The 16649-nt window shown below is 36.9% G+C and overlaps 1 protein-coding gene across 1 annotated transcript in view; it reads left to right on the plus strand.

Annotated features, from left to right (window-relative positions):
• The window catches only part of LOC126970672 (uncharacterized), a 36878-nt gene that overhangs the window by 19877 nt on the left and 352 nt on the right, over positions 1-16649 (plus strand). Inside the window, exons 2-4 of the mRNA XM_050816761.1 lie at positions 11121-11307; positions 12018-12140; positions 13057-13194. Of these exons, the coding sequence (XP_050672718.1) occupies positions 11121-11307; positions 12018-12140; positions 13057-13194 (448 nt within the window). The remainder of the gene's footprint in view (positions 1-11120; positions 11308-12017; positions 12141-13056; positions 13195-16649) is intronic.

Consider the following 16649-nt stretch of genomic DNA (forward strand, 5'->3'; position numbering starts at 1 on the left):
TTTCCTCATTTCTGATTCGATCTCGCAGGGAAACTCCGAGCATAGCTCTCTCCATTGCCCTCTGAGCTCATGCCTAATGCCCACAGATAGTACAGAACTTCCCGAACGCTGCCCATCCGTGTTGGATTCGACAAGTGACGTCTTTCGCGAAATTGGACCTGCCTAACTGGATTGTTTTTCCGAGATAGATGTACTCCTAAACAATTTAACGGGAGTAGGTGCGACATGGACATAAGACATGATCTTCGTCTTGTCCGTGTTCGTTTTGAGACCTACTCCTTCCAATACAGCTTATTGCGGCCATCGAGCATATGGCTTAAGTCTACCATGACAAAGATGTCGTATGTTTTAAACACCTCATAATTATTCCTACTTTGAACCTTTAAGTATTTAACAAAGAGAACGATTTGATACTAAAGTATTGGATAAAAATCACGCTTAATAATAACTGCTTCCTGTTTCGACTATCGTATATATAGAAGTTTCAGCAGCATCAAATCGGACAGCCCATTATATTAATTAATTATTAAACTGTAACATTTAGCTAGATAATTACATAGCTAGCTAGCTAGGACCTGTCCTAGCGTAATTCAGCATAATTTTAATACTTCAGAAAACCAGAAGCCACATTCCTTGCCAAATTGACTTAAAAAGAGAGTGGATTATGATTACTGAGCTACAGTGATAGATATGTTGCTCGGAAATCAGAAATTTTTGAACGTACATTCGAGGAATATGTACCACAATCCCCAAAACTTTAACTCTATTTAAGAGTTTAATTATAAATATTATTTCCTTTTTTTTACAGAAGCTTTTCAGTTATATGTTTCAGATGTATGTGCTATGTAATTTTGCCAGTTTGCCTCGCCTGATTCCACGTGAAAACTGCCCCTTGGCATCATACGCTGTCGATGCTGATGAATAGAAAGTTAGAGTATGTTCTATGCTTGAAGGTTCTTAAGCCATTTAGATTCTGGAAAACAGTAAATTACTAGGAAAAGTGCGTATACTAGCATATAATATGCAAAAGGTTGCGCGATTAAGGTATGCCAGAAATCAACGTAGTGCAGATTAAATTTTGCATTTTAAAGTGATGATGATGTCCGATGCTTCTACAATATGATCCCAGAAAATGTACAACACAATTAATCGGTTACAGAATTTAAAAGTATTGTTAAAAAACGTTTGTGTGGGAGAGGTTACTATAGCATAAACGATTTTCTTAATGATACCACAGACTGGAAATGACAGCCTCAGGCTCTTTAATTATAAATGTTTATTGTATGATATTACATTGTAATCCATATTTTTATTAAAAGAAAACCTTTTTTCAAAAGTTTCTTGCACCCTTTCTTCTCAGGTCTGAGGCAGTCTATTTTGAATGGGTGGTAGTTTTTGACGTTCAATAAATGATTTTGAATCCTATTTTGAATAAAAATATTTGAATTTGAACAAAAGGAGAAATATTTTAATAGACTAACAGTGAACGCACAAACCTGTGACTTTGTACGATTGATCTGCACTAAATTTAAACAGTCCAATATCATTTGCATAGTCTCTATTTTTGAGACAGAAGTTTGTTCACGATCTCGTCGACTATATCGCAGGAGAACACGACATGATGACACAACCAGCGTAACAAGCGTACCACGTGCTCTCGTCACTGATTTGATATCACACAGCCTCGAATGACGTCATTGCCATCTCCAGTAGGCTATTAAGTCTATAGATAGAAATATATTTCAAGTTACGAAAGCGAATGTAAAGCATACAGTCACGTATAGCCATAAAATAGAATGCCCAAATAAAAGCACGAACCTTGAGGTATGAGATGATTTAGATTGAATCATGGTAGACGCCAGATCAGACATGACAAGCTATGACCTAATTATAAATACACGAATTTGACGATACTATTGCACGGTAACTATATGTAGTTACGTGTGTAAATATGAATTATTCTTTGAAAGTTCTTAAAGGATATGTATAATATTTATATTATTGAGAGGGCAACTGAGCTTCGCAAGCGAAAACAGGATGAAAACCGGCATTGTGACATGTGGGGGGGGGGGGGGGGGGGCATTAAGGTATTATTTCCTTCTTTTTGTTTTATATTTAAAAAAAAATTAGTTTGGTATTATTTAAAATCTACTGATCGATCGTATTTATAACGTTAGGTACGTTAAAGGTTTTTTTAAAGTTTAATCTACACTAATAGACATTATAAAGCGGAAAGATTTGATTGTTTGTTTGTTTGCATTGAATAGGCTCCGCAACTACTGAACCGATTTGAATAATTCTTTCACTGTTGGGATTATCCCCGAGTGTTATAGGCTATAAAAATCCAGGGATCCCTACTAAAAGTCCAGCAATGTTACCCAATGTGTAAAAATACGTACGCGAACGACGTCGCGGGGTATCAGCTAGTATGTATTTATTTTTTCTATTGAGAAACTGCAACCAATCATGTTTTACATACTCCCAGACGTGGTATAATATACAATATTCACAGCGGGAATAAAATCCGTTACGCTTAGAAATCTAAATAAGAAAGTGCTAGAAGTAAAACAGCCGCGTTAAACACCACGCAGGTGAATTATGGACCCCCAGCAATAAGTAGTGATTTAGTATCAAAAGCACGGCAGATGAGAAATAACGCATGAAATATATACGCAAATAATTAACCAGTTAAAAATTTCATCGAGTTTTTTTTAAATACTTAAAATATTTGGCGATCTTTTTTCACAATCACATTCATAATTTATTCGTGATGTCGTAAATTTGCAAATATTAAAAGGGTAAGAAATTGTCAAAAATATACACACATACACAATATATTTTATATATACTGTAGTCAAATATACAAACATACTTATAAGAGATAAATAAGAGAGTAAATAATGCATAGATAGAAACAATAATTTACATTTCTGAAGTTAAATTATGTTGATGGAAATTAAAAATCAAATCAAAATCAATTTATTCATCTTGTTCACGGAAATGAATGTCAATTTTTTATACATACAGATACTATCATAAACAGGACAGACAATTGTTTTTAGTAGATTTTTAAAGTGTGTATATGTGTAAAGGAGTGTATTATGGAAAATAATAAGATTAGGGATTGTTCTCCGCTTCGCTCCAGCTAGATACCGCACTACTTAAGAACAATAGCTTATTTATTACGGCAACTATTAGATGCATGTATGCGTGGCATCTTGACTTCTTTCAAATTTTGTAGCATACGCTTCGTGTTATTTTACATTGAAATTAATAAAATACAAAATAATTACTGATGATATGTGATCCCAGTGTCTTACTTATTTCTTGTAGTATTATTTTTAAAAAGTTTTACTACGCAACCCGGCATTTTAGTTTCAATTAGTAGCAAAGTTTAACAGAACATGTGGCACGCCAACGGCACACATTGTTCGAGACTGGCTCGAGTACGCCCGCTTGGACGTAGTATTAGTTGCCGCACTTTGCGACTATACCTGCGGATCTAACTATCTAGTTGGAGCGCAGCGGAGACCAATCCTTAATCCAAGGTAAAAAATGATTGACATTGAAAAATTTAATTATATTTAATAAAAATTACCGGTAACATATATCACTTTTGACGCCCTACGTGCAGTACGTTAGAGGTCTCTCTCATTGTCTATGAGGACACGATTCTGACAAATTATATTTAGTAGGAAGGTATTGAAACATTTGTAACAGCTAAGTAACCTTGCTCCGGCGCGAATGTCTGCTCTCATTAAAGGCATACAATAAAATATGATGCTACACCCAAGGTCAGAGATGGAACCTCATTATTAGACGAGTTAACAAAGGCTATTATTTTAAATACTAATAAATGGAGACCTTTTTTTCCTTCGGTAATACTGCGAAATGAATTGCGAAACCGAAGTGGCAGTGGGCAGGGCACATAGTTCGACGGACAGATGGCCGGTGGAGCAGAAAAGTCATCGAATGGCGACCACGTACTGGAAAACGCAGTGTTGGTAGGCCCCCACAAAATGGACCGACGATCTGGTCAAGATCGTCGGAATACGTTGGATGAGGGCAGCGCAGGACCGATCGTCGTGGAGATCTTTGGGGAGGCCTTTGTCCAGCAGTGGACGTCTTCCGGCTGACGATGATGATGATACTACGAAATCTACTGAACCAATCGGAACAAATACTTGTACCATAAGATACAGCGTGTTTCGAAAAAGGTTTTAATATGTGATGCTTGATGGTGATTACTTATCCCGAACTGATATTTTTGACAGAATAATACATAATATATTCGTAATACAAATAATTCCGGCAATGATATTTCATTACATATGACAATTCATACAATGAGCGGGCGCGGGGTAATTTCATTATTAATTTACGGCCGTTTTCAATAACCTATCTACGTAGACAAATCTATCCTTTTACGCTTACTTACATTTCAATAACCTATTGACAGATAGCATTGGACATAACTATGGATAGATAAGATCTTGTAATTAAACGGTGACAGCAATGTATCCGTAAGATAAACTAAGGGTAGATAGGTTATTGAAAACGGCCGTTAATCAATTAAGTATTATTAGTATTTAGAAATTATTCAAGCTCTAAAGTTTGATGCATCCAATATACGATAATTTATATTTATACTAAAAGTAGTAAATTCTTTATTACTTTTTATTATTTAAACACGATTCATATATTGGATGCATCACCTTACAAACTAATTTGTGATTTACAGCCATTGTAAAATACTCTATTTGATTGAAAAGAGTGGCCGTTGAGTATCATATGGTAAATACTGTAATTTAAAAGAAATATTTGTAGTGACGATTCAAAAACGCTTAGTATAACTGAATAAAGTTTATTTAACTTTGACTAAGTTAATTAATATTACCTAATTTATATGGCAAAATAATGTTTCCTGGGTCAGCACTTGACCTGCAATAATTAATGATTATAGATAGTAATAATAAGCTATAATGTAAATACAAAATATATAATTAACAGTATGAAATAGTGATTAGTGAATGAGCATAGGGTTCACTTGATAGCAGGCAGATGGTCACAATAGCTTAGCTTCATTTACGATTAACTTTCGACTTTATTTTATTTTCGAGCCATCTATAAAAATAATACTGATAATAATATTGACACAAATTATCTTGCCCCAAACTAGGCATAGCCTGTACTATGGGTACAAGATAACGATATACTCAATACAATATACTTACTTCAAAATACTATCTTCGCGCCTCAATAAGGCTACTGGAAACCCAAGCGCTGGTAGCTATCTCGGTCAACGGATCAGCCTAGCTATCCAACGCGGAAATGCTGCCAGTATTTTAGGTACACTTCCACGTAATGACAGTTTTAATTTTATGTAGTCATAGTATTGTAAATATATAAGATTTGTTTTGTTTTAATAAATATACTTACTTAAACATACATAAATACATATAAACATCCATAACTCGGAAACAAACATTCATATTCATCAAATAAATGATTGCTCTAGCTTAGTAGTCAGGGTCACAAACCATATATGTATATGTATGTTTCTTTTGGACTCCAAAAGGGCTGGACCGATTTTGGTGATATTTTCGTGTAATCATTACATTAGCGAGTGATCGTGTGAGTTAGTTCGTGATCGTATCAACAGATATTGTCTGTTGTTGACAAATATCGCTAAGCCGTTTTGACCGCGGTTTGCATCATAGATACCAACAGTTCTATCATCTAACCAAAAAAAAGTAATACCTCTACTCCGCTGATCTCTCGTCGGGTAAAGTCACCAAAACGTAAAGTAAAGTGGACCAGAACCCATGTTGAATCTCTGTGAAAAACCAAAACGAATCCATGCCACAGGAACATTGTTCGGGGATCTAAAGTACCCTGTGTGCTGCTATTCAAAATTATAAATCTAACTCTGTGCCAAATTTCATTGAGATCTATTCGGTCATTCCGGCTGAGTAACAAATATGTATTTTACCTATTGTGTGCAAATATCCATAGATACGCACCCTCTCCCCTACCCACCTATCGTCTGTCACCCCAGGTCTCTTGGTGACAGACCAGATACCTACAATAATGGATAAGTTGCATGGGTAGTGTTAGCGGTAGATTCTTCCGCCTTTCGTGTCGGATTTCAGGGGCGTTTTCACATATAAACTTCCACATTTACTTTCTGCTGTGTTGTTTGGTATATATATGGATTGTTAATGATATATTTAAAAAAATAGAAGGATTGTTTTACCCCCAATTTATAAGTCAAGTTGTTAACTAGTCGGTACATTCGTGCTTTAGTTCTTACTAAAGTCAGTCGGTTACAGCAAAAGGAACACACAGGTATTGCACCATTCATCAGATTCAATTGAATGAGATAACTGGCACAATCTGTGTGTAGGCGCAGTTTGATTTGATTGACGCTGTTAGGATTAACAATTACAAAATAAAAAAAAAAAAATTATATTTCTATTAATTTTAAAGACTATATAAATGTCATCTAAGACTCCCACAGTTTCTCAGTCTCTGTTAATTTTCTCTGGTTTTCAATAACCTATCTATCCTTAGTTTAACTTATAAGGGGTAGAAAAACTCCTTTTACGCTTACTTACATTTCAATAACCTATCGACAGTTAGCATTGGACTATAACTATATTGGACATAACTATGGATAAATAAGATCTTTTCATTAAACGGTGACAGCAATGTATCCGTAAGTTAAACTAAGGAAGTATATCCGTGCTCAATTTTTCGACTACGTTATTGATAAAAAAATTGGACAAGGTTCACTTTACCCCATTTAGGCGACTCTTTCAAGAGAGGACTCGATAGAAGAATCAAGTTTCTTTCGGAACTCGTCAACAAAACAAAAGGCCTGTAAGTAGTTTGCCGGATCCAAACTATCTCCTTTTATTACATCGGATGGACGGATATTTTAAATATGACTGCCGGAATACACGTCTTAGCACCGGCGTCAACTGACGGAGGGACCCACGTTCTGAGCACGATGCGAGAAATTACATCCGGCCCGCTCGGTTTCTTTACGTCCCACGAAAACAAGGCTCGCTGTAGTTTATTGTCTAAACTGTACTTATGGCATAGGGCTCAGACACCGCGGATTGGTCGTATTTTTTGAGAAGATAAGTAACGTTTGGAGTCCCTGGGATCTTGGACTATATTATGATTTTGGGTTCTGAAGGCTTAGTGTGGCGAATGTTCATGACATTCGCCGTTAGACTAGGTTTTGCACTAGGCTGATACCTGACGCCGGTATTTCATGTGAGTTTCACTTTGTGCGTGAAATAAATGTTAAAATATTAAAATACACATACCTAATGATAGTGTAACGGTATTTGATATCAATGTACTGACAAATGGGGATTTAATTACGTCGGATCCGGGTGGAGCTATGAGTGTATGATTAGTAGTGATTCACTAATGAACATGCCAGGTGCGGGTTGTTCAATTAGGCTTCAGTTTCTCAATTGACTGAATTTCTAAATAAAAATAGATTTTCAGCTTATTATTTAATTTGGAATTGATGAGTCAACCTCCTAAAAAAAGTCAACCCTGTAACTTCACAAGTAAAGGCTGACTTCTTTGAAACCTTCTAGCTTCTAGATTCATGTGGCTAATTAAGGGGCATAAAGCCCAGCCGTTATGATAGTCAAGTCAAATAAATCGACATATTTTGAATGTTCGCAAGCGCTCAATATGTATCTCCCTACTGGTTCAAAGAAATCTCGACTTTGACATACCTAGCTGTCTTGTAAACAAAGTAGTTTATGTAATACTCGTATATCCATATTTTTATTGGCATATTGATTATCCATATATTCTATTTCATATTACGAAGGGCTTGGTTTTTTCTTTTGTTTTTGGTATTTGGGTTTTGGTATGAAATACGGCAATAAAGTTAAAAGACATACTTAATAAGAATCGCAAAAACTACAAAATGGAATTAGGCCGACCACATATCAAGGGCCAGTAAGGAAAGATGGACCAGTATAGCAACAAATTGGTACCCATTAGATGCCAAAAGAAGAAGAGGTAGACCTGGTACTAGATGGAGAGACGATCTAATAAATTACGAGGAAATGATATGGTCCCGCACAGCAAACAATAAGGACGAATGCAAGATGAAGGGGGAGGCCTTTGCCCAGCAGTGGGATGATATATAAAATATTGTAAATTAATTAGTAATAGTTTTATGTAGGCTTGTAGCGATTGCATCCACATTAAGTTGGCAAACCAGGATTGTTTGGAGTGCCAACTGATCACATAAGAGGGAGATAGATATAGACACTTGACAACAAAAGGACGCGAGTCGAAAATACAGACGCAAATTTTACCCGCGAGTGTAATAGGCATTTACTTGTATTATATTAATTATAACTGATAAGTCTTGGGGTTATACTCACTTCTGAGTGCTTACGAGTGTAAAAGTAATAAACTAAAGTAAAGATCGAGTCGGTGATTTAATTTACAAGCTCCCCGACAGGCTTTAATAAATAAATTAATAAATTTTAGTTACAAAGTATTATTTGTTATCTACTTCTACTACTCTACCTATATGAGTTGGAGACAAAAATCCTTTTTCATCCTCCTCCGTATATGTAGAAACAGCACTCTTGTTGGATAACTTCAATGTCTGCCTGTGCGTTTGTCTATGTACAGACACGGCGGTAATCGAAACCCATAGGATAGATACTTCCCATTCACCTAAAATCATGATATTTGGCGAATAGGAAAGCCTTACAGAATAAGTAAAGAAAAAATATGAATATAATTTTTCCTTTATTATGAACACCAATAGTTTTTAATTACTAAAAAAAGATTGGGTTATGAAGAAAGATTTAAGAGATAATACGTATAACTAGTAACTATTTTTTGTACTGGAGAGTAACAAAATTATTACCCATTCGACTTCTCACAAATCTTATATAAAATTATTGAAACAATATTTAATTACATAATTACTAATAATAATAATGGCACGGTGAAGGGAACTAGTGTGGGAAGGGATTAGCGTCGACACTCTGGCTCCTTCTTCCTTAAGACGTCGCAAATATGTCGGTTACAGTGAGCCATACATCTTTGTGCCGTTTGGTGTCGAGACATTTAGCCCGTGGGGCCCAGAGGCGCGGAATATGTACAAATAAAAAAGAAAAGGAAATGAATCTATCTTCGCGCCTCAATAAGGCTACTGGAAACCCAAGCACTGGCAGCTATTTCGGTCAACGGATCAGCCTAGCTATCCAACGCGGAAATGCTGCCAGTATTCTTAGTACGCTTCCACGTACCTATTATAGGTACTGATAGTTTTAATTTTATGTAATCATAGTATTGTAAATATAGTTATAAGATTGTTTTGTTTGAATAAATGTAAATAAGCGTATCTTTCAATGTATAGAGAGATGGTTAATGAATAGAAATATTAACATAATGATACAGAACAAACATAAACAAAACAAATTATACTTCAGAGTGAGTTTGGTCACACTTCATCTATAATATTGATAATTCTGATTAGGTACTGTCGCAACCAGCGTTGATCTTCCATACCAAAAAATGTATTGTAAACCCTTTTTTTTTCATATGAAAGTACAATAAAAAATACACAGAAATATTGCCATATTAAATTAATAGCGGGTAACGGCGTACTTCCAACAAATGACGCCACACACGAATGTCACAAGTAGCGCTTTGTAAAATCTTTATATATATAATTCTTGTGTGTGTGTGTATGTCACTGAACTCCTCCTAGACGGCTGGACCGATTCTGATGAAACTTTCTGTGTTTCTTCAGGTGGATTCGAGGATGGTTTAGATTCAATTGAACTACCTCCTAAACGGCTGGACCGATTTTGATGATTTTTTTGTGTGTTCCAGTGAATTTGAGATTGGTGTGTGTCTTCAGCTGGATTCGAGAATGGTTTAGATTCGCAATTGAACTACCTCCTAAACGGCTGGACCGATTTTGATGATTTTTTGTGTGTTCCAGTGAATTTGAGATTGATTAAGATTCTATTGAAAATCCGTCCATATAATATAATTCTCCTGCACTAACATAGTTCACTAACATACATAGTGAACTCCTCCTAACGGCTGGACTGATTTTTCAAATTTAAGACGTGTGTACAGGACAACGTCTGGTTAAATTAAAGTTAAAACTAGTAAAATTATAAAATAACACAGACATTAAAGCACATTTATGTCGAAATAAATAAGAATGTTGTTCAATTCTTTCATCATACCTACGTTAGCAGTACAAAAGGTAGATTTAATATTATAGTAGTGCAAGAATTCATGTGGGAATAAAATTTGTGAATTTACTGAAATTTTCATGTTATAATTTTTTGTTGTATTAAGTGTTTTTATTTTTCTCGTAAATGGTTTCTGTTGAATCAGTTTTTTTTTTGGTAGATTTATAGTAATGGTAGATTTATACTAAACTGCACCTTAAAATACAAGAGCTGAAGCGCCTAAAATCAATATAATCTATATATCGTTTAATTACTTTTTCTATAACGTTAAAGATTACGTTAATCGTTTTATTTAAATTATTACTGTTCTTGTTATGTTCTCAATAGGTCTATTTTTTATGGTAAAGGAGGACAAACGAGCGTACGGGTCACCTAGTGTTAAGTGATCACCGCCGCCCACATTCTCTTGCAACACCAGAGGAATTACAGCAGCGTTGCTGGTCTTTAAGGAAGTCGTACGCGCTGTTTTTGGAGGTACCCATGTCGTATTGTTCCGGAAACACCGAACAAGGAAGCTCATTCCACAGTTTTGTAGTAGGTACGTAGGAGAAAGCTACTTGAAAAACACACTGTGGTTGACCGCCACACATCCAGATGGGGATGATATCCTATTTTGTGGTTTTGTGCGAAGGGGGAATTCGGCGGCAGGAATCAGCTGAAATAGCTCTTCGGAACACTCCCCGTGATAAATGTGGTAGAAGACACATAATGAAGCGACGTCTCCACGCAACGCCAAGTGATCCAGCCGTTCACAGAGCACTGGGTCCCGTTTAACGGTAGAACCCTTACTCAACCCTGTATTATGTATTTTTTATGTAACTTATTTGATTGCATTTGCTTTTGTTTCAGAAAGCAGCAGTGATGATCCTTTTAGCAAGCTCCTTTCAGCTATCCTTAGTGACTGCAAGGGCGCAGTTTGTGTCCCATGTGCACGTGGCAACACCAGCACACAGCTACTCCCATGGAGTTGGGGATCTTGTGGATGTTCCAGAACGACCGACCCGCGGCCATTCACCGCTTACCAGGGACTTTCAAAGCAAGTAAAAGACAACTATAAAACAATTCAAGGTTTTATCGTGAATTTTATTACACATCAAATCGTTGGTCGATAGAAGTCCGCCTAGTCGATTTTCGTAACTACCGTCATTCGCATAATTTGAAACATAAATGCCGTATAACATTATTCTTTTCAATTTTAATACCTGAAGGTTTAAAGTGTATTGTGGTGAACACAAGCATATTTCAAGCTCTTTTGAAATACACATCATTTTTCAACCAACAAGAAATAAATTAGGAGGTGGATAGGTTACTTACCTGTCCACCAATCAAAGATGTTAATGCCTTACCAGGTTACCTATAGCAGGTTATATAGAAGGTAATAAAGGAAGGTGCATGGTTCTTGACTGATTCTGAGCAGACCACCTAAAATTTTATGGCAATGTATAAAAAAGCTAAGCAAATTTTTCAATTATATGATTTAAAAGATGGAAGTTCTTCTCCCCATGTCATAGCCCCTTAACGAACTTATGAAACTTCATAACGTTTACCAAGTGTTATTTCAATAATATGCTATGTTACTGTGGTAAATACCTGCTACTTTATTTTACAAGTAGGTATTTCCTTCATATTGTTTTTTTTACCTCTCAACAACATTATCATAAAATGTTTTACGGGTTATAGGATACACTAGCATGCAGTTGATGTGCATGACATATCGCTGTCTTATAAACATCCATCTTATTACAGAGGCTCAACTAACACATTCACGATCCAATGGCTATCCTCGATATCGTCCCTCGGTACCTTTCCCAGCAGAGGACATCCCTTCGATGCAGTTGTTACCATGGAAACAAAGCAACCATATTACAGGTGAGACTTCAACTTAGACTAAGCAATCCGTAGATTATACCAGTCTTTTTTGTGGAAAGACCGGTAGGTACATGACGCGCCACTTGCCTAGAGTGTTGACCCTGGTGGTGTCCCTGAAAATGCAAAAGAAAAATGTCTCACTGGAGGAAGTGCCAAGTGCGACTATCAAGCCAAAAATAATTTCGCTTCCTAACTGCAGGGCGCAGGTGGTGTGATATACAACAGGCTGAAAATGCACAACATAGATACCGACTAAGTATGATGAATATTACCTTCTATGAAAAACTATAGGTGGCTGGAGGTAGCGCCACTAGCGGCTCATCATCAATAATATGGCGCACTGGTGATCAAATATTGAATGTAGGTAGGATTCTTCTCTCTTCTTAGCGATCTACCAGGGCATATCCAGTAATCACCTCCGTGTGCCGTGGTTATTAGTTAATGTCCATAGAAATATTTACTGTATACGATAAAGAGTTCGTGAGAAAATCTAGTCACGCCAACTCCGCTGGTCTAGTATTGCATAAAGGATCTTAACAGTGGGACTCATGGGAGGCTCCTTTGCATCCTGTGCAGCTAGATCATGGGTACCACAACGGACGTTCAACTTATGGTTATTGATACACCCTCCCCATTACAACCGGTGCCGCTCAGGATTCTTGAAAAACCCAAAAACTCTGAGCGGCACTAGAATTGCGCTCGTCACCTTGAGACATAAGATGTTAAGTCTCATTTGCCCAGTAATTTCACTAGCTACGACGCTCTTCAGACCGAACTTACACATTACTGCTTCACTGCATAAATAGGCGCGCGCCGTTGTGGTACCCATAATCTAGCCTGCATCCTGTGGAAAAGAGCCTCCCACTTGCATAGACGGGTACGGGCACACTGATAATCTGGTATTATTTTGTTTCAGAAACAATAACTCTACTTCCGCCATCACCCTACAAAGTTGACTCTCCCGACCCAGAATCTCTGTGGCCGTCTGGATTATTTTTTCCGCCATTAAAACCACCGCGATTTGATACACAACAATCGAAAACTAGGTTTTACGGTAATTTATTTTATAACTATGGTATAGGACATCAGTTAAGAAGTAATCTATCCCTTTCTGGATGAATTTCCATAAATCAATGTTGAAGCTAGTTACTAGGCAGGCAATCAATCAAACAGCTCGTTTATTTTCAACGGGTCATCTGAGAGTCACCCACGTTCTCTTTCATCACCAGGTGATTCACAAGAGCATAGCCAGGCTATGAAGCGTACGCGCGTATATTAAGATTTTCAGGGATCAACCATTGAGTCAGGAAGTTCAATCCAGTTTGGTTACAACCAAACCAAAGCATCGTACAGTATGCACAATTCTTGAATCACTGTAGACTCATTAGTCGTAGGGGAGGGGAGATTTTTTTTATGGAATAGGAGGACAAACGAGCGTACGGGTCACCTGGTGTTAAGTGATCACCGCCGCCCACATTCTCTTGCAACACCAGAGAAATCACAAGAGCGTTGCCGGCCTTTAAGGAAGGTGTACGCGCTTTTTTCGAAGGTACCCATGTCGTATCGTCCCGGAAACACCGCACAAGGAAGCTCATTCCACAGCTTTTGTAGTACGAGGAAGAAAGCTCCTTGAAAACCGCACTGTGGAGGACCGCCACACATCCAGATGGTGGGGATGATATCCTAACTTGTGGCGTGTCGTGCGAAGGTGGAATTCGGCGGCAGGAATCAGGTTAAACAGCTCTTAAGAACACTCCCCATGATAAATACGGTAGAAGACACACAATGAAGCGACGTCTCTACGCAACGCCAAGTGATCCAGCCGTTCACAGAGCACTGGGTCCCCGACAATTTGAAAAGATGAAAAATATCCACATTTTGTTTCATATACCAAATAGATCCTATAAACAGAAATAGTATGATATTAGTACGATTCGATAGGTCATTCTTTACACTACTGAATGACTAACATAAAGAAATTGTAAGCGTTATATATTCTGGTGAAACAACGACTTAACCGTAACAGGTCAACTTGGTTCCACTCCCCTCATACCAAATTAAACTTTTCAAGTAGGTACGAAACACGCTTTGTTCAGGTAGTAACTCGAAGCCGCGTCACGGATACTTTTTTGTCACAAAGTTACTTCTTATGCTAAACCGGATCTACCAACTCGATAACTGCTTTAAGTTCCCAGAAATCGCAACTGTTTCAAATCCCCTCGGTCTCCCCTATATTACAAATTAAATTTGAACTCAAAATTTATGGACGATGCGGAATACGAGCCGGGCCACTCGTGTTACGTTTCAGTGCTCTTAACCTCTAACTAAGGAATCAAATGGCGCTCTCAGAGAGAAGAAACGACGCAAGGAACTCTCCCAGCATTTTTTTTTACGCTTTTTAATTAAATATACAATATAGACAGCTAAAATTTGACAGTTACCGCGATAACTATAACTAACTTTTTAGCAACATATTATTTAGAACAGAAAAAATATTGTGTTATCTTATTAGAATTTCTATTTACCAGGTTTTTGCATGTAACTTGCACACCAACACCTTTCCATTTTTACATTTTATTGTTCTTAAGTATAGTCATATTCTTAGACTTGCAATAAATTAGACAATATGAGTATCCAAGAAAAACTTATCTAAAAGAGTTACAGCAAGATAGAAAAGGTAAGCAAATCTGTTGTCACCACCGACCTGTTTATGCACCACTGGACAGGCTGTTCCTTATGTTTGACAGCAATTTTTTTGTGTCTATTTGAAGCGCCACTAGCGAGCGTCCAGAGAACTAATTTTTACGTATAATACAAATGGCTGCGAAGGAACGTACAATACTCTGAAGTATTTTTGCATTTTGAATTAATTTCGTTCGTTTTCCGTGTTATTTATACTTCAAGAATCAACGTAATAAAGTACACTTTTTTTTGTAAATAGTTTCCCACACAAAATCGATGTTTCCTGAGGTTGTGAGGTTTGAGATCACTAGTTTTAGGACCGCAGACTCGCTATATGGCCAACAGCGCCAAATTGGTGAATATCAAACAGATTGCCACAATGCCGAAAAGTTCGTAAATCTTGGTGTGTTCAACTCTCAGGTTATCTGATATCGGGATATCACTTATCATTAATAAACTGTTTAGTCTTATCTAAACTGCATGAAATTGAATTTCTAAACACATATTCAAGTTTTTTCTAAATATCATCTCATATCATTTTCTCATCCATAAATAAAAAAAGTAATGATTTTTAAAACATTCTACATGAAAGGATAATTCACATACAGTCGGATGAAAGCATTTATTTACTATTGAAATGTTGGTAGGTATTGCTTCTTCAAAATATCCTAAATTTTAAACAATATGTTATTTTAATTGATCTCCTTCACTTCTAGGGTTATATTAACTATGTAACACTAATTTAATTTGTACCAAAATACGTACTACAAAATCGAGAGTTGAACAAACATCAGGATCATTTGCTCGGATCCAGCAAACTACAGGCCTATTGCTATTACCTCCCTGCTCTCGAAAATCATGGAGAGCATAATTAGCCGTCATTACGACATGTGTACCTTCAAAAAAAGCGCGTACACCTTCCTTAAAGGCCGGCAACTCTCCTGCGATTCCTCTGGTGTTACAAGAGATTGTGGGCGGCGGTGATTACTTAAGAACAGGTGACCCGTACGCTCGTTTGTCCTCCTATTCCATAAAAAAAACATACCAAAATTTATGGATGGTGCATCATTCTTATGGATGGCTTCAGCCTAGCGAAACTCTCTAAGAAAAAAGCGATTATTTCAAACTTATGTCAAATCACTCCACGTTTCATACTAAACTAAATTTAAATTTTTACCTAGGCAGTCCAGCCTGTTATTACATAGTATTTACATACTCTTTGGGTAGCTTTTTGAGTATGTATGAGTGCATATTACTTACAGTCCATAAATTTTGGTTCAAATTAAGATTTGTATATCCTTAACAACCTTATTACCTACAACTAATCTGAAGTGCTGTAACGCAATAGGTAGAACTGATGTCTCTCACTTTGGTGCCCCCGAGTAGATCCTTGACCTGGTCATTTTTTTTGAAGAGGGTAGGTACAAAGTCGTATTCGCCTCATGTTACCTAAGTGATCACCGACGCGCACATCTTCTTGCAACACCAGAGGATTCACATTAGCGTTGCCGGCCCTCATATGTTTGAATTCAAAATAATATGTACGTTGATCGACGCTTTATAAGTTCAGCAAGGCTCCTGTGATTCCAATTGTGTTACAAGAGAGTATGGCGCGGTGATCACATACCATCAGGTGATCCCTATGTTTGTCCTATTCTTTCATGCGCATATGAGCTGCCAACAGCCTTTAACCACGTCATCGCATTTTAAATAATTAAATATGTATTATATTTAAATAAAACACTTTTTTAAAAGATTAAAACGCGTGCAATTCTGTTTTTACGTAAAGTTTTTGGGTAAAATTTTTTTCGTTTCGAGACCTCTCCA

This window comes from Leptidea sinapis, chromosome 21 (genome assembly GCF_905404315.1).
Source record: "Leptidea sinapis chromosome 21, ilLepSina1.1, whole genome shotgun sequence".
NCBI lineage: Eukaryota > Metazoa > Arthropoda > Insecta > Lepidoptera > Pieridae > Leptidea > Leptidea sinapis.